At 41.3% G+C, this 23,011-nt stretch overlaps 1 protein-coding gene across 1 annotated transcript in view; it reads right to left on the bottom strand.

Moving 5' to 3' along the window:
- Nucleotides 1–74: 74 nt before the first annotated feature.
- The window catches only part of cdc14aa (cell division cycle 14Aa), a 64,827-nt gene continuing 41,890 nt past the window's right edge, over nt 75–23,011 (bottom strand). The window contains exon 15 of the mRNA XM_051866793.1: nt 75–583. Within this exon, the coding sequence (XP_051722753.1) occupies nt 554–583 (30 nt within the window). The 3' untranslated portion in view covers nt 75–553. The remainder of the gene's footprint in view (nt 584–23,011) is intronic.

Here is a 23,011-nt window from a genome sequence, read left to right as displayed (position 1 = left end):
ACAGCCTTTGCAAATGAAGAGATCTGTGTAATGACAGAGGTTTAATGCGTCTATAGTATAGGCTATTCCAGTTATTAAGGTATTTTCTAGTTATCAGTTATCTGTACAAAATGTTTTAAAAATCATGATTTCTGTACAATCATATTACTAAACATAATTGAATCAGTAACATCAGTGATCATACATGTATATTTCTTCAAACACACATTCATACTTTTACGCACTCATGCACAGACACACTGCTATGATTTTCATTACAATTATGACTTTCTACAAAATTGTGAGCTACTGTAATGTTAGTCACAAACAATTACCAGCAAATATATTTGATTTTGGATGTAGAAAAAAATAAATAAATTACTAAATACATTTGTGAATACATCAAACTTACAGATATTATTTTCTAAACTGAAACACTGTATAAATGTACTAATGAATACTTGGGCTTCAGTGTGTGTTTAACATTTTATCAGCTTTTATGAGAGGTCCATCCACAGAATGATTCGTCCATGGTTAGAAGGTCAGCTGTGGCCATCAGTGTATAATCACAGCCTTAGTACTGAGCATATTCAGACTGAAGGGACTGTGGAAAGAGAGATTGACATTAAGAAACTGGTATGAAAGGACATGTGGAAAGCATAATAAAGGCTGAAATTCACTCCACAACTATTAAAATGTGAACAGATTTTAAAATACTAGGCATCATACACTTGCAGACTTTGAAAATGGTTACAGAGAAAAACATGCATCATACACTAAATGACTGACGATCACACACTACCAGACTTTCCAAACACAACAAACACGTGCAGAAACAAGCACCTCATTGCTAGGAGATGCAGGGCAAATGAAAACTATGCGTTTTAAAATCAGCTCAAAATACAGGGAAAAAAGTATGATATTCTCATACTGGACAGATTAACATTGTGCCCATCACACACAATGTGACTTCTCGGTGAGATTTGACAAATCAGAATGTCCTCAATCTTCAGACTGATCTCTGACTCCTCCTGAATGCTAATCAGGAAATCAAGGCAATAAAAATATCTGGTATTTTAGCCTTAATGGGATGAACTTGTAAACAGAGGGAAAAGGTATTGGCTTTAATAGCACACTTGAATTTGGCTTTTATGTCAAGTTAAAATTATCTAAAGGTATTTAGTACTAAGAAATTCAATTTAAGACTATAAGTTATAAGAAAAGATAAAATGGTGCAGTCACATTAACAAATTTCAGGTCCATTGTCTGTTGTCAATAGTGCAGCGATGTGTGAAGCACAGCTCACACTGAAGTCACTTTTAAACCTTGCAGCTTTCTATTGGTCAATATGGCAAATTTGCATGACCAGTTACCCGATCACCTGGATTCCTATTTAAACAACTGGATTTTGTTCATGAAATTCACCAAACAATAGTATATGTGACACACCTTTATATAATATGAGGAACACCCCAATATTAGTAGTTATTTGCTGAAAATCTTTGCCTAAATTTTGTGAACTATGTCTAACATCACCTTTTCTTACCGTTCCATGAAAGAAAGAACATACATGTTTGGAATGACATGAAGGTGTGCATTGCCCTGTTCACACCACCAGTGACAAATAGCAACATGATCCTATTCATTTCAATGAAGACCTGCCAATTTCCGGTGACACAAGCTAACAGTGTTAGGGGTAATGCATTACAAGTAACACAAGTTACATAATCAGATTACTTTTTCAAGTAACTAGTAAAGTAGTGCATTACTTTTAAATTTACAAAAACATATCTGTTATTGTCGGCATTGATAGCCTAGTGGTTAGCACACAGACATATGGCGCAAATGCATTTACAGCGACCAGAGTTCGATTCCCGTCTCGAGGTCCTTTGCCGATCCTGCCCCCCTCTCTCTGCCAAATGCTTTCCTAAATACAACTTAAAAAAAAAAAAAAAAATCTGTTACACTTTCAAATAAGTAACACAAGTTACTTTGTTTTCTCATTTATTGACTGACACCTCTCCTGCCCCCATGGTAGAAGAATTCGCAATTAATGGTGCAGATGTCATGTGAGCGCTGTGGAAACGTGATGGTTATTGTAGTTCTAGACTAAATGTGAACATGCATTTAATCATCTCACTTGCACAAAAACAAATTCAGTATTCCTCAAAATGAATAAAAACAGTGAAATGCAAACTCAGAATATTATACAAACCTGCAATAATTAAATTAAGTTAAATTACACAAATTTTACACTTTATGTATTTAATCTCACTTTTTTAACCAATGTCTTTGCTGCTGACCTTCGATGAATGAATTGAATTTAAATTTATTTGACAAGTTTACAGACTGTACAAAATAACAAGTAGCCTATCCCATACACTTTAAAAACTGCTGAGGATAAAAACACAATAAAGCCATTGGCTTATTTGCATTGCAGTCCTCAATATAAAGGATAGAAGCTATGTACAGAAATGACAGAAAGACACCTCCGTCCGTGTAACGCTTTGCAGTTTTTTGTTCAATTCACTCCATCAAAATGAACCAAATGAAAAGTTGGCCTCAAACTTTTATTTCCCATTTCTTTAGATTAATTCACAAACGGATAATTGTCACTCAGTTTAATTTTCTATTCTACAAGTTTGGGTTGTTGCGTCCGAGTCTGATTTTAACATAAAAAAATGACTCATTATTCTGATTTTCTATTTGTATAAGTAGCGCTATGCAATAATTTATCGCCTGCCCTACAATATGTCAGACAGTGGCAACGCGCTAAGGGACAGCAAAGCTTTCAGACACGACATTCCAGAGCCGGTGTTGTGCCAATTTCCTATCCCCGACAAATTATTACCCCCCTAGTATTAGTAGGTTTAGGATTAGGTGTGGGAGAGGGGATAGGATTAGGGGTGGGGTTAGAATTAGGCAATCAAATAGCGACTTCAACGAGGGGGGTAATAATTTGGCAGGGAGTCGAAATTCAGCACAACACCAGCGCCAGGATTATATTCTAGGGGCTCTGTATTATAGCTAAGCCCCCAGCGTGAGTTTTTTAAGGCGACCGTTATTTTAGAAAATTATTTTAGAATGGCTATTAATTCCTTGGCGACGCGTCATGCAGCCACACTATGACAGGTATTTATTTATTTAGTTTTTCCTTTTTTATTCAAAATATTCACAAACTTGTTAACTACAGGTACATCTCAATAAATTAGAATATCATGAAAAAGTTTTTTTTTTTTTTTTCTGTGATTTAATTCAAAAAGTAAACCTTAAATATATTCTAGATTTATTAGACATAAAGTGAAATATTTCCAGACTTTTTTGTTTTCATTTTGATGATTACAGCTTGCTGCTCATCAAAATCAAAAAATCAGTATCTCAAATTATTAGAATATTTCATTTCAAGTTCTATTAAATTACCATTCTCAGGGTATAAATACTGGGTTTAGGTCAGTAATCCCAACAGCAGTCATTGGGAAGTCTGCTGACATGACAGTTGTCCAGAAGACGATCATCAAGACCCTCTACAATGAGGGTAAGCCACAGAGGGTCATTGCCATCCTATAGAAAACAATTGTAGAATTAGTTTGCTTACTATAAAAGCTAGAAGTGTTTTGAGGCCTCTTGGCCTATGTAACTGTAAAGGTCAGACAAGTTTACTTGGCCACTGAGCATATTTTGTTGGTAATTTTCCACCAGACAACAGGTGGCTGTGAAATGAACAAGACCATTGTTAAGTGCGTCATATGAAGGCTTCTTGCCTCTGGGGTGTATTGACTGGTTTGATACAATGTTTCATTGGCAGAAGGCCCATGAGAAATTAAGTCAAAAGATGTACAGTAGCTAGAAGTTGGTCACCCTTACTAAGAAAATTGTCTCTTACATAAGCAACACCTGCAATCATGTTAGTGAAATGACTATGGTAGAAAGGTCGGTGAGTACATGGGAAAGATGAGTGGGGGGAGAGCACCTGTAAGTGAGAATATGGGAAAATGTAAGGGTGGATATTACCATCCAATGATATTACTTTGGTGTGTTTTAAGAGATAAGAAAAATGTATAAAAACTAAGAGAGATTCAGATGTGGAGCTGGCATCTCACTTTATTGCTTGACAATAAAGTTAAATACTTCTGAGACCTGGAACTTCGACTCTGTGAGTTTTTCTTCGAGACCAGAACCGAAGGGACACAGAGACATCGAATTTGCCACGACATAATTGGCGAGCCCTGAGCTAGGAGCCAGGAAGAGGTCGGGGTGGAACTGCGGTGGGCGTGCTGGCATGAGGCTTCACAAAACAAAGGCACTATACAAATAAGGTAAGCAATTTTGCTTATATTTGTTTTGTGTGGCCCCTTGTGAGCTAATGCCTGCATGGTGACTGCCTAAGACTTCACCAAAACTAACTAAATTTAAATTGAAATGAATAAAATTTAAATTGAAATGAATAAAATTTAAAATAATTGATTGAATTGATTAAAATGAAAAGAGAAGTAACTTCCAGGTCCCAGGGGTAGCACATGTCTAAGTGTTGTTTGTCTTTATACGCAAGAAGTGCGTTTTTTTGTCAGCCTTTGTGGGGCTCAAATGTCTGCCTGAGTGGGGCTTACATAAAATTGCCTGTGTAGGGCATAAATCAGCCTGTGTAGGGCATAAATCAGCCTGTGTGGGGCTCAAATGTCTGCCTGAGTGGGGCTTACATAAATTTGCCTGTGTGGGGCATAAAATATTTATTTATACACAAGAAGTGCGTTTTTTGTCTGCCTGAGTGGGGCACATAAATGTTATTTGTCTGTATGTGAAGTGCGTTCATCTGTATGTGTAAGAAGCGCTGAAGTGTGTGATCACGCTTGTCCGTGTGATAGCCAGAGCAAACAAGAGAACCTGGCATTGAGTGGGGGTTCCTGGCTGGCTGTCGGATAGACAAAAACTGTTAGTTTTAAAATAGGGAAAGCTTTGAGAAGGGAGAGCGACTTTAGAGGACATGATGTATAATATTGTATATAGTGCAGTATTAGCTTGAAATAACATGCAGATGAAATAAAATTGCTGAAAGCATAGCTTATGTTGCTTTAAAATAAATCAGGCTGTGTTAAGTTGCTTTGTGTACATAAAAGCTGTGAATATTCCTGCAGGTTTTGTGAAATGGAAATACAAGACACTAATCTTGGACACTAATGGACACTAAAATTCAAAATTATAAATGTGATGTAAAATGTAAAAGTTAATGTATAAAAACGGATGAAAGAACGAAGAACATTCCCAGAAATTGGTTTTGTCCTTTATTTGGACACTTTCCAGACTGTAAGGGCTGTGATCCAGACAGAGAAACACAGCCCTTAATAAGTCAAAACAAGTAAGGAAAAGTTAATAGAGAAAACTCTGTTTTTCCATTTTTTGCAAAACTGTATAGTAATTTTTAATGTGTGCAGCGTGAGTGAAAACCTGGGTGTGTGATTGTTTTAAGAGTGTGTGATTGAGCCTGCACTGTAAAAACAAAGTGAAGATAATGGAGGGGCTGTCTCTGACAGAGGGAGGAGAAAACCTGAGAGTGCAGTAAAGGTGGGGCTGCAAGAGGAGAGAAGTGTGTGTGTGTGTAGAGGGAGGAAGACAGAGAGAAAAAGTTCACCCTTTCTAGTTCTGACTATTTTATTAAACCAGAAAGTGGGGAACAAATTCCAACATAGACTTTGAACAACATTTTGATTATTGAACAACATTATTCCCACCAGTGGACCTGAAATAGAGGAACTGCCTGTTTAAAATACCTAAGAAAGACTTACCAAATATCTAAATATTGTCTGATCATCGTGGTGATAACTAGTTAAGAATAGACGCAAGCTGGGATTAGCGTAGGGTTAGGCATAGCTAACTAAAAAGGTGTGAAACATAAAGTCATAATTTAGATTATAAAAGTATAATACAGCTTTGAATTGTTGTTGTTGTTTTTAAATACATCAGAATGGGTCCTGTTTAATTTATAGTTAAAACATAATGCAAACCATAGAGGGTTAATTTGTTTGTTTCTTCTGAGCAAAAATTAAATATTAGTTTTTACCATGATTTACAGAAGACACACTAAAATGTCATTCAGTGTAACAATCTTGCCAGGGATATTTAAAACAAAAATATATTTATGCCACATTAAAGACTAATTACTTTTACCCCAAATGCTAATTACTTGTAATTTACATTTTAAAAATTGCCACTATCTTAGATTTTACCCATTTATCAGCAAGAATGTTTTACTCATTTAAAATACAATAAAATTTAGTATGCTCACTTATTCTTTTATAAATTTTAGTATGTACAGGTCAGAGTATTTTGTTTCATATAAAAGTGGAACAATGGAACAATGGAACATTATTTCACCCACATTTTGACATTTTATTCTTCCAAAACTTATTTGAAACCTTAGAAGTAGACATTTTACTTGCATTTAATTTGCTTTCTCTGCATATAAAATCATATAAAATTGTAAATCTCTATTGATGTAGACATCTAAATGTATTTGAACCTTAAATATATTTAAAAACTAAAATGCCATAACCTAATATGCTTATATGAATACTTGACGAGGCAGGTATTTTGACTGTTAGAGGGGCGTGAGGGGCGTGAAGGAGAACTGGATTTGGGATTTCAGAGAAAGCAGCAGACAGACAATCAAAGGTTAAAATACAATGCAAGACCACCAAAGAGTTAAGTAAATGATTGTGAGCTAATGTATACTGGTTAGGAAATTTAGGGAAAAGATGTAGAGAAAACAATTATCAAATCAGTACATAAAAGAGTAACTCCATGAGCCCTGTATGACAAAAACTGAATTTCATTCAATTTACAATGTTTGGGAACTCTCCAAGTCAGGAGTTTTCTGTTTTTCAGTTGGCTTGGTTGAGTTTTGGTGAGTTGAGTTTTGCCAAATGTGGCAGCGGTCTCTTCTCAGAGGTAGTATGTTGAGCTGACGGAAAAGTTTGGTTTGCCAGGCCGTGTAGGAGGTTTTGAACAGTGGTGAAAATTTTTTCTTTCTTGCTGTCCAAAAGGCGAAAAATGTCAGTCTTTTAAGTTTTAGAATTGTTTAGCCAACACTGATTTTTTACTTCGGCTTGATGGATTGACTGTGAACAGTTGGAGGTGTTCGGTGAGGGTAAATTTTTGATTTTGGATAAGGACCTTGAGCTGTGACAATTTAGGAATGGACCCAGAACTCGAAAAGGAGAAGCTAAATGACACAAAAGGGGCAGAAGGTCCTGTTAATTCAATAATATAACAATAGGCCCACAAGGGGCAGCAATGCAGGTTAAAAATTGTTAAGTTTCGAATTCCAAATTCAATTCCACACTTTGTATGTAGAGGCTGCCATTTAAAATATTTAGGTACAATGATGAAACGAGCATTTAAAAAAAAAAAAAAAAGTAAATGGGAAGCCATAAACAAACCTCTCAAAAACTGTATTCAAAAACAACTGAAGTACTAAGAGAAATGGAAAAACAAGTACATATGTGGGATTGAAGAATAAAGCCAAACTAGTTATAATTAAAAGTAGGCCAGTTGAGCAATTACCAAGAAAAATCCAACAAAAATGAATGAGAAATAACCCTGAAAGAAAATAATAATATTGCATAAATGTTAGTTGACCGGTCCATAGGGAATTAAATTAATAAGCAGGCCTGCTAACAGGGATTGATCTGGAGGATTGCACAAACTGGTGGCCACCAAAAACATTGGAGTTTTCTCCTTAGTATAATTGGTTTGTGCAGTTCCCTGAGGAAATCCAAATAACTGTCAGAAAGGATTATAGAAATATCTGAGAGATAGATATATGTTAGATGTGGGTTTTATAACTGTATTACTGACCTGTCATATGAAGACACCTGAAATTTGTATCTTGTTATCCCTGGGAGACAGTTTGAAATTTGATCCATTGCAGAGATTCTAAGACTTTTGGATTGTGTTAATTAAAATAACTTGTGCATTGTGTTGAATAAGCAAGATTGAGTGACCAAGCTAAACAAACATTTTTAACAGACATTTTATACAGATTTTACAACAATGAGACTCATTGATTTAACCCTAAAAGGTTTGAGAGAATAGGGATAAAAAATAATGAGTGATAAAAATACTATGGTATACATGTGAATAAAAATAAGGCTACTCAGACAGACTGAAATGCTGCTATTTTCTGCATTCTGCAAAGAAGAGAAAAATGCTTGCTGTTTTCTGCAAAAAAGAACTTGCTTTATTAAAATAGCATGGGGAAACTGCTGTTATCAACCAGATGAGACTTTGTAGAATTTATAAAGGATAAATTTGATTAATGCGGTTCTCTGAGTGTTCAATTTCCAGAAGACCCCAGATGACTTCTGGGACGACTGCCTTGACATAATAACTGAAAGCAACTGGACTGTGCAACAAGTGAGAACAAGAAAGATAAGGACATGGCTGCAGAGAGGAGAAGAAGCACTGGTTGATGGGCCCTCATCCCTCCTGAAAGAGGAAGTAAAAACTTCTGAGGGGCTGATATGGACAAAGACAGAGTCAACGAGGTAATGACCGAGAAAACATGCTGTTATCATGCAAATGGTCTTCTCCGCAGCTTGATCAAAAGTCAGACTGAGGAGAGGCAGAGAGACAACAGCATCCAGAGTCAAACCACTGTCACCATGACACCAGGCCCTTGAATGCCATCACAGACTGACAGAGCAAAAGCATCGGATGAGGAGGGAAACACTCAAACAGCAGCCCAACCAGTTCAACTGATTGCTAACCTAAGCAGAAGGACTTCATCCTTTCCTAGGAAGGCACAGGTGATACATTTCCAATTATCACTACAGAGACCTCTTTAAAATTGTATTGATTGGCCATATTAATTGTATTTTGATTATTCACTGGTCCAACAGCAATTCTCTGCATTCTGTTAAGCTAACACTCTCTATCTGCTTTCTTTCAATAGACATCAGTCCAGCTGTAAGCATTAAAAATCAGAAAGAAAGAAAAAAGGAGGGGAGGTTGAGTGTTTGCTTGACTCAACAATTAACTAACTAAGGGCAAATGCATAATTAGATCATTGATGAAGTTGTCCAATGTAGAGAAACATTTTAGACTTGCCTTTTAAGACAGAGCTGATGAGCCTGTATGATACTGAGCTCTCTACCTGGGGAAAGGGGGACATAATGTGTTCAAGAAAAATGTGGATGATAAAGCTATGGTACTGGTCACTCCATCTTGATTCATAGTTCATTTATGAGCTAGATCTAAAGTAGTAACTTCAAAATTACAAATTTATGATATTACAAAGGTTGTCATTACCAGGGATTGAATGATGTTAATACTGTATTGTTGGTCATGAATTCAAAATAATGGTGATATATAAAGTCAATTCAAAGAGCAGCTTATGACTAACAGGAAAAAAAAAAAAAAAACTTATGACTAAAGATTAAATTAACAGATGAATGACAAATTAGCTTTGAGAAATTGAAATCGGTTCTTTAACACCGCGATACGTCCCAGACATAGCAGATCATTTGATTTATTAGATAATTGGAACATTTGGGGTTTATGACTGTGGTGTTTAACACAACTACATGGCAACTAATACCAATCAGCTGTATTATTGGAAACATTTAGACACTGTCAAATGGGGAATGCCACATGGCCTATGTTCAGTAGATCATGTCATTAGAATTTTGTTACTAATTTACAATTGGTGGTATTCAAACCTTGATATTTAGGATGGTAATTAGGAGGCATACTCTGAAACTGTAATGATGGGTCAACAGAATGGGGATCCATTTGCAGCTTTTATTAAGAATAGTATATACACAGGTAAGGGCAGAGGCAGAGACGTAAACGGGGACAGGCAATGGTCGAGGCAGGCGGCAGACAAACGGTACCAGGAAGCAGGCAGAGATCAGGGCAGGCGGCAAACAAACACAGTCCAGTAAACAGGCAAGAATCAAGGCAGGCAGCAGAGAATCACAAGAGGTAAACGGTCCAATCGGCAACAGTATAAACAATCCACAGAAAACGCTCAGAAATGATCACCGGGGCAAATCAAGACTTCGCAGTGTGTGTGTGTGTGCGTGCTGCTTAAATAGTGTGAGTGTGATGTGGTGCAGGTGTGTGTGCAATCAGTCCCAGGAATGAGGGCCTATGGGAAATGTAGTCTGAATGATGGTCTCAATATTCCGGTGAAGGCTCCCTCCGGTGGTGCGGGGGAGGAAGTGCGGGAGCCTCACTTGTGACAGAGCCCCCCCCTGCGAGCGGCTCCAGACGCGAGGAGGCGGACGACGCCGGGGTCTACCACGTGGTCGAGGGGCCGGTCTCTCCGGATGCGTCCTGTGAAACTCTTCTGTGAGTGAGGGGTCCAGGATATCATCCACATCGACCCAGGATCGCTCCTCCGGGCCGTACCCCTCCCAGTCGACCAGGTACTGAAGTCTCCCACCCCGGCGCCTGGAATCGAGTAGTTCTCGAACTTGGTAAGCCTCCTCGCCTTCGATCAGCATGGGTGGGGGGTTGCGGGCCTCGGCTCCCTCCGACTCCCCCCTCGGACCACCAGAGGGTTTCAGCAACGACACATGGAAAGTGGGAGAAACACGGTAGTTAGCAGGTAGGTCTAATCGGAATGACACGGGTGTAATTTGTTTAATAATTTGAAAAGGCCCTACAAACCTGGGACTGAGCTTTCTGCATGGAAGTCGGAGGCGGAGATCTCGTGTGGATAGCCAGACCCATTGGCCCACGGTGTACTCTGGACTGGGACGCCGGTGACGATTGGCCTGTACCTCCTGCCTTCTCACAGCGCGCTGCAGATGGTGATGGGCGAGGTCCCAGGTTTCCTCACTGCGTTGCAGCCACTCTGTCACGGATGGTAGATTGGTGGGTTCGCCGGACCAAGGGAAAAGTGGTGGCTGGTAGCCAAGTACACATTTGAAGGGAGTCACGCCGGTGGCGGTTTTCTGGAGAGAGTTTTGTGCGTATTCCGCCCACATCAGGTAACGACTCCAGTCATTTTGATTTTGTTGGCAGTAAGTGCGTAGGAATCTAGTGAGCTCTTGGTTCATGCGTTCTGTTTGGCCATTGGATTCGGGGTGGTATCCTGATGTGAGACTGACATTGACGTTCAAGTGTTTAAAGAAGGCTGCCCAGACCCGGGACGTGAACTGTGGCCCTCTGTCCGATACAATGTCCTCTGGCAAGCCGTAGAAACGGAATACATAGTTGCAGAGGGTCTCTGCTGTTTCAAAAGCAGATGGTAGTTTGGGTAGTGGAATGAGTCGACAGGCTTTGGAGAATCGGTCCACAACTGTAAGAATGGTGGTGTGGCCACGGGACACAGGGAGGTCGGTGACGAAGTCAATTGCTATGTGGGACCAGGGGCGTTGAGGAATGGGCAGTGGCTGTAACAACCCGGAGGGTACTTGACGGGATGGTTTTGAGGTTTGACAGGCTGTGCAGTTCTTTACGAATTGAGTGGTCTCCGCTAGCATGGTTTCCCACCAGAACCGGTTCTGTAACAGATGGAATGTGGCAGTAATACCCGGGTGACCAGAACTGGGAAGAGCATGCACTTGATGCAGTAACTTGTCGCGGAGGGCTTCTGGTACGAACGTGCGATCTGGTGGGCATTCCGGGGGTGGTACCGTCTGTGCGTTGAGTTCGGTGATTTCTGTCATGATGTCCCATTGTACGGGAGCGACCAGAAGTTTGTCGGGGATGATGTTCTCCTCGCTCTTTGTTCTCTCTACCTCCTCCATTTGGCGAGACAGCGCGTCGGCTTTGAGGTTCCTTGAGCCTGGTCGATATGTCACGGTAAACTGAAATCTGGTGAAGAACATGGCCCACCTGGCTTGTCTGGGGTTTAAGCGTTTGGCTGAACGGAGATATTCAAGGTTCTTGTGGTCGGTGAGTATGGTGAATGGATGCTGTGCTCCCTCCAGCCAGTGCCGCCACTCCTCCAACGCTGCCTTCATGGCTAGTAGCTCCCGGTTGCCTACATCGTAGTTTCGTTCTGCTGCTGATAGCTTCCTCGAGTAGAATGCACATGGAAACATTTTGGCTGGATTTCCTTGACGTTGTGAGAGTACGGCCCCGATGCCTGTGCTGGATGCGTCAACCTCTATGATGAAGGGGAGCTCTGGATCTGGGTGACGGAGAATGGGAGCAGTGGTGAAACGTTCCTTTAATTCCTGGAAAGCCTGTATCGCCTCATTGGACCAGGTGAGACGGGTGGATTGTCGTTTGGTCATGGAGGTTAGAGGTGCTGCAATGCCACTGAAGTTCCTTATAAACCGCCTGTAGAAATTAGCAAACCCCAGGAATCGTTGCAGTTCTTTCAGTGTTCGTGGTCGTGGCCATTCTAGAACTGCTCTCACCTTGCTGTCGTCCATAGCCACTCCCTCGTGACTGATGACATACCCCAAGAATGACGTGGATGTGCGGTGAAACTCACATTTCTCGGCCTTGGCGTAGAGTTGGTGTTGAATGAGGCGTTGTAGAACAGCCCGGACGTGTTGGATGTGTTCCTCAAACGTGCTGGAATAGATGAGGATGTCATCTATGTAAACTACGACCCAGCGGTTGAGCATGTCCCGGAAGACATCGTTGATGAAGGACTGGAACACGGAGGGACTGTTGGCCAGGCCGAACGGCATCACAAGGGTCTCGTAGTGGCCAGTGGCGGTGGAAAAGGCAGTTTTCCATTCGTCCCCCTCTCTGATGCGTATCAGATTATAGGCACAGCGAAGATCCAGCTTGGTAAAGTATTTAGCCTGCCGTAACTGCTCTAGAGCTGCTGGAACCAGGGGCAAAGGGTAACGAAATTTAACGGTGATATCATTAAGTCCGCGGTAGTCAATGCAGGGTCTGAGGCTACCGTCCTTCTTCTTGACAAAGAAGAAGCCTGATGCCGCTGGTGACGTTGAGGGCCGGATGAAACCTTTGGCTAGCTCCTCTTCAATGAATTTTTTCATAGCAGCAGATTCAGGTTGGGATAAAGGGAATATTCTGCCCTTGGGGGGCGTGGTACCTGGTAGTAGATCAATGGCACAGTCACTGGATCGATGTGGGGGTAGCTCTGTGGCTTTGCTCTTGCTGAAAGCGATTGCCAGGTCAGCATACTCGACAGGGATGTGGGACTCGTCGGAATTAACTGTGTGGACCGATACAGCTTGAACTGGTAATGGGGTGACTTGATTCAGACAAAGTTCATGACAGGATGGATCCCATTGAATAATCTGTCCCTCCTTCCAGGAAATATGTGGGTTGTGGGTCCTGAGCCACGGGAGACCAAGGATGACTGGGTTGTTGGGTGAGTGGATGACGTAAAATCTGATGGGTTCATGGTGTAATACTCCTACTTGCAGAACAACCTCAGCAGTAATGTGCGCGACTTTCCCCTCTCCGATGGGCCGACCATCTAGCGCCTCCACTGTTAATTGAGAATCACAAGCAGTTAGAGTGATGTTGTGCTCCCGAATGAAAGTATTTGACATAAAGTTGCCTGCAGCCCCAGAGTCAATGAGCGCCTGAGTGGAGATGCGCTGGTTGTTAACAGTCACATGTACTGGTATTTTGAAACTGCTAGCTGAACAGTTGGTGGATTGCTGGGAACTCACCGCTTTCGGATTAGAGGGACTTGGCCGGATGGGACAATTGATTTTGATGTGACCGGCTTGGCCGCAGTACAGACACAGGTGGAGTTGTCTTCTTTCTCTTTCTTCTGGGTGTAGCGGAGTATAGCCGAGCTGCATGGGTTCTGGAGTGGGGTTGGTTAAGGTTTGGGAAGTGGCCCCTCGGATTGGACGTCGAGAGCGAAGTAAATTGTCAATTTGGATGGCCAGTTCTATGAATTCGCTAAGCGTTCTTCCCTCGTCGCGGCAGGCTAGCTCGGCTTGTAGTTCTAGGGACAGACCTTTGCGAAACAGCAACTTCAATGTATCGTCGACCCAGTTTGTTTGAGCTGCTAGAGTTCGGAATGTGAGAGCGTACTCAGCAGCGGTGGTTTTGCCCTGGCACAGCGACAGCAGTTGATCACCAGCGCTTTTACCTCCCGCGGGATGTTCGAAAACCTCTTTGAACTTTCGAAGAAATGCGGAGAATGTGGGAAACACGGAGCCATCCTCTCCCCACACTGCCGTGGCCCAATCCAGCGCTTTACCAGACAGCAGCGAGCAAACGAAGGATATCCGACTGGAATCGGAGGGATACAGAGCAGGCTGTTGGTTAACAAAGAGTGAGCATTGAAGCAGAAATCCCTTACATTTAGCTGGGTTGCCATCAAACTTCTCTGGGAAGGCGAGTCGCGGGTTCACCGCAGGAGCGGGAGTGAAGGCCTGGGTGTCGGGAGCCGCGGGCGGCGAGGCGGCGACCTCGGGAGGCCTGAACCGAAGGCCCTGTAGAGTCTTTACCAGCTCCTCGGTAAGTGAAGTTAGTCGATTCAACTGATGTTGGTGAACCGCGAGCTGGTTGGCCTGGGCGGATAGCTCAGTGGTGAGCTGCATGATAGCTGCTGGATCGCTAGTTGGCGAAGTCTTCTGTAATGATGGGTCAACAGAATGGGGATCCATTTGCAGCTTTTATTAAGAATAGTATATACACAGGTAAGGGCAGAGGCAGAGACGTAAACGGGGACAGGCAATGGTCGAGGCAGGCGGCAGACAAACGGTACCAGGAAGCAGGCAGAGATCAGGGCAGGCGGCAAACAAACACAGTCCAGTAAACAGGCAAGAATCAAGGCAGGCAGCAGAGAATCACAAGAGGTAAACGGTCCAATCGGCAACAGTATAAACAATCCACAGAAAACGCTCAGAAATGATCACCGGGGCAAATCAAGACTTCGCAGTGTGTGTGTGTGTGTGTGTGTGTGCGTGCTGCTTAAATAGTGTGAGTGTGATGTGGTGCAGGTGTGTGTGCAATCAGTCCCAGGAATGAGGGCCTATGGGAAATGTAGTCTGAATGATGGTCTCAATATTCCGGTGAAGGCTCCCTCCGGTGGTGCGGGGGAGGAAGTGCAGGAGCCTCACTTGTGACAGAAACGATATAAGAGGACACATGATCACACCAGCAACTCTTAGATGCACATGGTTTTTAACAATTGCGCAAGGGGGGAAATTGAAAATCAAAGTCACTGACAGATGATTTGATGATTTTTTTTTTTTTGATAAATGATTGATATTTTTTATTTTTTAGCCAAATGCAACATTTGTGTCCAAAACAATGTCAGAAAAGGTGTGTACATGGATTTGAATGGTCAACCAAGGGGAATACCAAATGAATTTAAGGGCGGAGATGAAGTCAAATCAGAATTTGAGTATATTTGTGTGTATAATTAATGAAAAAATATTGTGATTAACAGAAGCTTATTAACCACACTGAAGACGCATTGAGAGCCTTGGGAGAACAGTTGGGGACCCATAAGCAAAATGACATGGCAAAACCGACAAACATTAAATTGGTTATACTCAGAAGAAAGGAGGTGTTTGTGAAGTATTATGAAGCTAACTGTTGTACTTATGTTCCAAATAACACAGCTCCTGATGGATCATTCAACGAGGCAATGAAGAAACTGAAAAATAAGGGAAGAAATCTCTGAAAATGAAGGAGATAAGCATATTTGAAACTAGTTTGACAAAATATTTGAATTATGGTGTATGGTTTACTAAAGTGAGAATAATAATAGCAATGGCTATTGCTATTTTTGTTTTGTTGTTCTGTTGTATTGTGCCTTTTCTCAGATCAATGATGGCCAATGCAGCTGCCAAACAGATGATCAATGTATCTGTAAGATGAACTCGAGTCGATATCGGATGCACCAACACTGGAGTGTATCCAACTGGCCCAGGGCTGGATGAACTGCATGAGTTTTTGTAAGACTGACTACATAAAGAGATGGAAGGGGTGCCTTTTTTACTTTTATCACAAAGTTTGATCATGTTTTTGCTGAAAAAGGGAGTTAGCCACATCATGGATTTTCTTTGGGGAATAAACAAAGTAAGCAATTTAGAACATGGTTAGAGTAGGCAGTTAGTAAGTGGGTGTTTTGTTTATTATTTTGGCTTAAAACACCCTTCCTGTTTTTATTTTCGTTTTTATCTTTTATTATTATTGTCACAGAAACAAACTCTGCAATTCCCTCCTCTGACCATCGGAGGGAGCCCTCTCCCGAATACTAACACACACACCCCACCACACACTACATTTCCCAGAAGCCCGTACCTTGGACCAATCACCTCTCAGCTGTTGCCAATCACCCGAACTATAAAGGACTCTCTTGCACTTCTCATTGTCGCGAAGTCTTGTATTGCCACGGTGTACATCTCTGAGCGTTTTCTTGTATTGTCTGCCTGCCTGTTATCGATCTTGTTTGCCTCTTGTTAACGATTCTCTGCTGCCTGCCCTTGGAACCTTTTGACTGTTATCTGGACTGTGAGTGTTATCTGCCTGCCCCGACCATTTGCTTGTACCCTGACTATGATTCTGTCTGTCCCTTGCCATTCCTGTTTGCCCCTGTCCGACCTTGCCTGTTGTACCACGCTTTCCTTTAATAAAAGCCTGCAAATGGATCCCAGCCTGAGTGATGAATCATTACAATTATTATGTTTGTTCAAGTTATTATACTTATATTACACTACATGAATGAGAGGGGACGACTGAGGGTCTGAAGCAGGTCATAATCCGTGTTACGAGGTAATGCAACCAGATTTGAAGAGTTTTCTTAAATTTCATTTATTGCTATACTCATTCATTTACTCATTATTACTTTGAAGTTGTAATGTGTACTTATTAATTGACTGAAAAGTCCCATGGAACTCAAAAGAAGAAAGGATCGACGAGCACATCAGTGCTTGGCAGCTTGGGCAGACTCTACTGGTGGTTTAAAAACCCGCTGTCAGCCCCAGCACCAGATAGTGCCCTAGGCAGAACCAGGGCACCTCTGGCAATGGTGGAACAGCCCAGATAGCGCTTCAGGCTACCGGAAGCGCCTGAGAGTTCCTCTGACACCATGGGAAAACCAGTGCACCAAAATTAATATCTTTAATAATCTTATATTAACCATAATGAGTTTAATCACTGATATATTCTACATAACCATGACAACCATGGGCAAGGCCAAGACATTCCACGCACATGCTTTAACACAAATTGTTGATTTATTTTTTATTTTGTTGACCTCCTAGAGTGTTTAGTTAGAGAGGCAGAGCCTTTTACACTTCCCTAATAAAACTGTAGGCAGTGATGTTTGACTCTGACCTCTTCTGGTGTGCAGTCACATGAGGCAGCCATTTGGTAGTGAAAAGGAGGACCACTATTGGTCCTGAGACAGAAGATGAGAGGGCTGACTTGTGAGGTTGCACTCTAGGTAAAGGGAAATGGAAGTGGGAGTTAAGATATTCCCAGAGGGGGGATATGATGGAGTATTTTATCTATCCTATAGAAAACAATTGTAGAATTAGTTTGCTTACTATAAAAGCTAGAAGTGTTTTGAGGCCTCTTGGCCTATGTAACTGTAAGGGTCAGACAAGTTTACTTGGCCACTGAGCATATTTTGTTGGTAATTTTCCACCAGACAACAGGGGGCTGTGAAATGAATAAGACCATTGTTAAGTGCGTCATATGAAGGCTTCTTGCCTCTTGGGTGAATTGACTGGTTTGATACAATGTTTCATTTGGCCCATGGGAAAAGGGTTGACCATCAAATTGGCAGAAGGCCCATGAGAAATTAAGTCAAAAGATGTACAGTAGCTAGAAGTTGGTCACCCTTACTAAGAAAATTGTCTCTTACATAAGCAACACCTGCAATCATGTTAGTGAAATGACTATGGTAGAAAGGTCGGCGAGTACATGGGAAAGATGAGTGGGGGGAGAGCACCTGTAAGTGAGAATGTGGGAAAATGTAAGGGTGAATATTACCATTCAATGATATTACTTTGGTGTGTTTTAAGAGATAAGAAAAATGTATAAAAACTGTGCCCCAGCTAAGAGAGATTCAGATGTGGAGCTGGCATCTCACTTTATTGCTTGACAATAAAGTTAAATACTTCTGAGACCTGGAACTTTGACTAGAACTGAAGGGACACAGAGACATCGAATTTGCCACGACATTCGCAGAGTGCTGTGCCAAAGCATATTCATGGAAAGTTGACTGGAAGGAAAAAGTGTGGTAGGAAAAGGTGTACAAGTGAAAGGAATGACCGCAGGCTTGAGAAGATTGGCAGGCGAAGCCGATTTAAGAACTTAGGAGAGCTTCAAAAGGAGTGGACTGAAGCTGGAGTCAGTGCATCAAGAGCCACCGCACACAGACGTCTTCAGGAAATGGGCTACAATTGTTGTAACAGTTTAAGAAACTGTTATCATGGTTTTCCTGTAGTTCTTCTTCCTCACCATGAAGGGGGCGCTAGTGAGTTATATGCAGTTAGGAATAATTGCTGTTTAGTCAGAGAAGGAGTCAGTCTGTTATGGAGAGGTAGGAATGGCCTACCTGATTTTGACTCACAATTCACTCTTGTTGATCAAGTTTATCACCCAGTATAAGTAATGTTTTTTTTTCATGTTTTTTTTTTTTGTTTTTTTTTGTATGGTGTATTTGTTGTGGATGTTTTCTAAGCACACATATTGTCTATTGTAAAGGGGCTTCATGGTATGTGACTACCGCTAAGTGGGTAAGCATGGTACGCTAGTCCCGCATGGTTCGGCCTGCTCGAATGGCAGCATGGAGCCTTTAATGTGCAGTAAATGCCTCAACCTGTGTGAATTCCTGTTTATGGACAACGTTTCACAAGGATTACATACATATTTTTTGTCTTTGGGGACTCAACACGAACTGTGGATTATACTTTTTTTGTGATTTTGCAAGACCTTCATCGTTTGGATTTCTGTCTGACTTTCTGCCTGTGGGATTCGGACATTGACTGTATGGACTTCTCACCAACTTCTTCCAGATAAGAATTGTTGTTTCTCTATTGTTCACATGTGTTTATATTTGGTGGTATTTAATGCACCTCTATTTTGTGAGACATTCAACTATTAATTCACATGAACATATCTCTTTGCATATTTTTGAACTGCTTTGTGGGTTGTTTATTTTACACACATAGTAAAGCAGGAAGCCATTTTATGAGGTTTAATATGAACAAACAGCGAGTCCTCCCTAGTATAGATGTGTAGCCAAAGCTTTTGTATGACAGAGCGGCGGTTATAGAGTGGCGCCCGAACAGGGACGTGTATGTTTGTTCATTTTAATTTTCTTTGTGTATATATATATTATAGCATAGGTTGGCTAATCATGCTGCTCCGGATGAGGATGGGTTCGTGCCCAGAGTGGACTTTTCCTCTGATTCTTTCACTACCCACAGAGAACCTCTTAGAGAATTAATTACAACATTCAGTGATTTGTACATCGATTCTGATGAAGATCATGAAGCTGGTGAGCAAGGGAACCTCGATGATATCAATCTTCCACCTCCACCACCTGTGGAAGAGACATCTCAAGAAATACCAGAAGCTACTGCAAGTTTGATTGAGCGTGCAACTACACTGGAAGGACAAGTTAAAGACTGTGTGGAAAAGCTTGGTGAATGTGTTACACACAATGAGTTTCAGACTAGATGCCAGGCTATGGAAGATCGCATGCTGTATCGCATAAGGCGCGAGTGTGAACGAGTGGAGAAAAAAATAGAAGTGGCCATGCAAGACCTGGGTCAATCAGTGATAGACTGTCTGAAGAGACGTGATGTGCAGCTTGAAAATAAATTGAAAGCTATGGTTCCACTAACATCTACTCCTGTATCATCCAGATCCAGTGCTGTAATGTCTAAAACTCAAGATCAAACTTATGATGTACCACAACACCTAGTAACCTTCCCAGGAAACTCAAGTTCAGCATATAATCCCCCAGTTAAGTTAGATTTTCCATGCTTTGGAGATGGACAAGACGAAGATCCCATTGTCTTCATCGAACGCTGCGAGGAATATTTTGCTGTATGCCCACTGAGTGACTGTGAGATAGTAGCTGCCCTTACATCAGTGTTAAAGGGAACTGCCAAGGACTGGTGGCAAGCGAGAGAAAAGAAATGTGCATGGATGGAGACAATTCAAGGAGATCTTTCTATGCTCATTCCTTAGTGAGGACTATGAGGATGTGGCATCACGGAAGCTGCTGGAGAGAAAGCAAGGCGTAAGAGACTTTGCTTTTCACTACCTTGCACTGTGTCTACGGTGGAAACTGGAGATGTCAGAAAAAGATATAGTCCAGGCCATTCTTCGAAATTGTAACCCCAGACTAGCAAGTTTGTTACGAGGTACAGTTGGCAGTGTAAGTGAGCTTGTGAGAATACGCACACAAATTGAGTGAGATTTCGATGAAGCAAAGCGATATTGGAGTCAAGTGAATGCAGATGAGCAAAGGAAGAACCTCTCCAATGCCCGTAAGCCCCAAGCAAAACATGTGCCAGCAAACACAAGAGTCGTGCAGCCTGTGTCAAAAGATGAGCCAACTTCATTTAACATAGTCAACATTCCAATCATACTTCATAGCAGATTTTATTCTGCAATGGTGGATACTGGAAGTACGTTGACGCTTATGCGTGAATCACTTTGGAAGCAACTGAGCCAAGGTGAGCCTTGTGAACCAATCGAAGGCCAAGTTTTTATGCTGGCCAATGGCCAAAGACACAAAGCCATAGGAAGAGTGCAGTGGCAATGTGAAATACAAGGTCAAAGTTTGCCATTGACAATATTTATTTTGAGAGACAGAGATTTGACTGTGCCAGTCATCCTTGGTATGGATTTTTTGGTGAAAGCTGGGGTTGTGCTTGATTTCAAAAAAGCACAGTACAGGCTTTCAGCTACTGATAACCAGACCGATCTTGTGTTTTCATTCCTGAGGCAAGACTCTACATCCTCCATCCATTTCTATCTGGCTGTTCCAACTGTATCAGCTTCAGAATCAGTTCTACATTCCATTCAACAGGTGGCGCAGAAAGCAGAAACTACTCAACCATTTAGGAAGGAGTTGGAAAGCCTTTTACTCAACTGGCCCACTGTATGTTCACAAGGCATTGGACATACTAAGGAGATAAAACACTGCATCATAACTAATGATGAGGTACCAGTTAGAAAGAAGGCATACAGACTGTCTATAGACAAACAACAATTTGTAGATGCAGAAATACAAGAACTCTTGCACAAGAACATTATAGGTTCAAGATCAACTGTTTTTTCTGTTTGTCTGTTTCCCTTTCAGGACTAACAGCTGCCATTTTCAGGGCCACAAGGGTGTCTGGTCCCACCTGCATTGAGCCAGGACACAACTTGTCATGCAGAAGATGGATGTGTAGAAACTTCAAGAGGTCATACAAACCTCATTGCGCTCATAGATACATGGCCTCCCAGTGTAGAACTGGAACTAAATTATGCAACACAAATTATGGTAGGATAGACACCACCCATCTTTTACACAAACATACAGAACACACACACTACAAACTCACAACATCTCTACCTGGCATAGATCATAAGACTATCTAGGCTAAAATTATTCACATAATGCAAATCTAGCATACATCATTCACCTTCATACATATAGGACAAGGGAAATCATTGCCATCATTTCTTTTCTGTTTTAATTTTGTCAATTTTGAGGTGTTATGGAAACACTGTAATATGCAGGACATGTGCATGGCTTTAGTCACACATCAATTAATAGAATTTCTGATCATTCAAATTCCAAATTCAAAATCTAAATTAGAATTTAGAGACCTATTCAGTAATGCAACTGGTCTCTTTGGACAAAATGTTTATTATGTCCAGTCCTTGGCATTGTTGCAAACTAGGAGGGCCCCCTAGTTTCCAAAATATGACTAATGACAAATGCAAAAAAAAAAAAATTTAGAACTGAAATGCAGACATTTCTGTAAATCAGTTACTCAATTCCCAGACCTGTATTCTTGAGTGTTACTTAGCCTGTACATCAAATGCACAGATGATGGTTGTAAAAGCTAAACGAGATTTTAAATTTCTGTTTCTGTAAATTCCATTCTCTAATTGACTTGATTGAAACCTTAGTTTTGCATTAAGGATTTGCAGTTAAAACAACTATTATAGACAGTTTTATAATTGTAATTATGAAATTGTGTATTTCTATGTTTAAGTATGTGATATATTTAATTATGCATACCACTGGTAAATATACTAGTTATTTTGACTCTTTGCTATTATTCTTTTAACTCAGCCAGACCAAGTCTAAATTCCACTGTCATATCACAGTGATAGTGAAGAGTCTGGTGATTAGAATGAGACCTGCTCACTAAAGGTAGGACTCTGAAAAGGAGACCTTGTTTACCACTCGCACTCTTGACCTGTTCATCATGTGTTATTTTGTGTTATTGTGTTTTTCCAACAACCCTTTTTCTCATCTTATAATAACACCAAATTCATCAGTGTTCAAGTATTGAGCGGTCAGAAGTAATTCAGGTGTCCTGCACGCAATGGAGCATCATCAGCGAAATGAATCGTTCACCCATGGAGATTTGACCTGCCCGGCAAATCAAACCTTCTACTTGAAGGTAACTGAGGACTTCTCACAGGATCAATTAAACCTGGGGCGGACACAAATGTTTCCGTAAAGTGTAATGAGACTTTGCTGACACGTTCTGCTCATGCTGACCAACACAACAGACTTGGTACAACCAGTCATTCGACAGACAGAATACCACCACAGCCAAGTGCAGGTGAAAGCAAACCTGACCAAAAGGATCACAGACGTCATGTCCAGTTGCTACAGCATCCAGTCAGCATAGTACACACCAAAAGGGACTGTGTGTCACAGAGATGCATTCTATAGTACTTCTATCTTAATGTTCAACCTGCCTTAATGTTGTTATTTCAGGTGACGATTTGACTCCTGCACCCATCGACTGGTGCTGCTAGGTGCCAGCCTATGAACACTCTGAAAACAACACCCAATATATGGAAGCAGGAAATGTCCAAAAGTGGCCCCTCAGGACTGATTTGAATTTGCCCCAAGGGGCCAGGGGAG

Source organism: Ctenopharyngodon idella, chromosome 2, assembly GCF_019924925.1.
Source record: "Ctenopharyngodon idella isolate HZGC_01 chromosome 2, HZGC01, whole genome shotgun sequence".
Taxonomy (NCBI): Eukaryota; Metazoa; Chordata; class Actinopteri; order Cypriniformes; family Xenocyprididae; genus Ctenopharyngodon; species Ctenopharyngodon idella.
The sequence above is the reverse complement of the archived record's forward strand: the minus strand, read 5'-3'. Positions and strand labels throughout refer to the sequence as shown.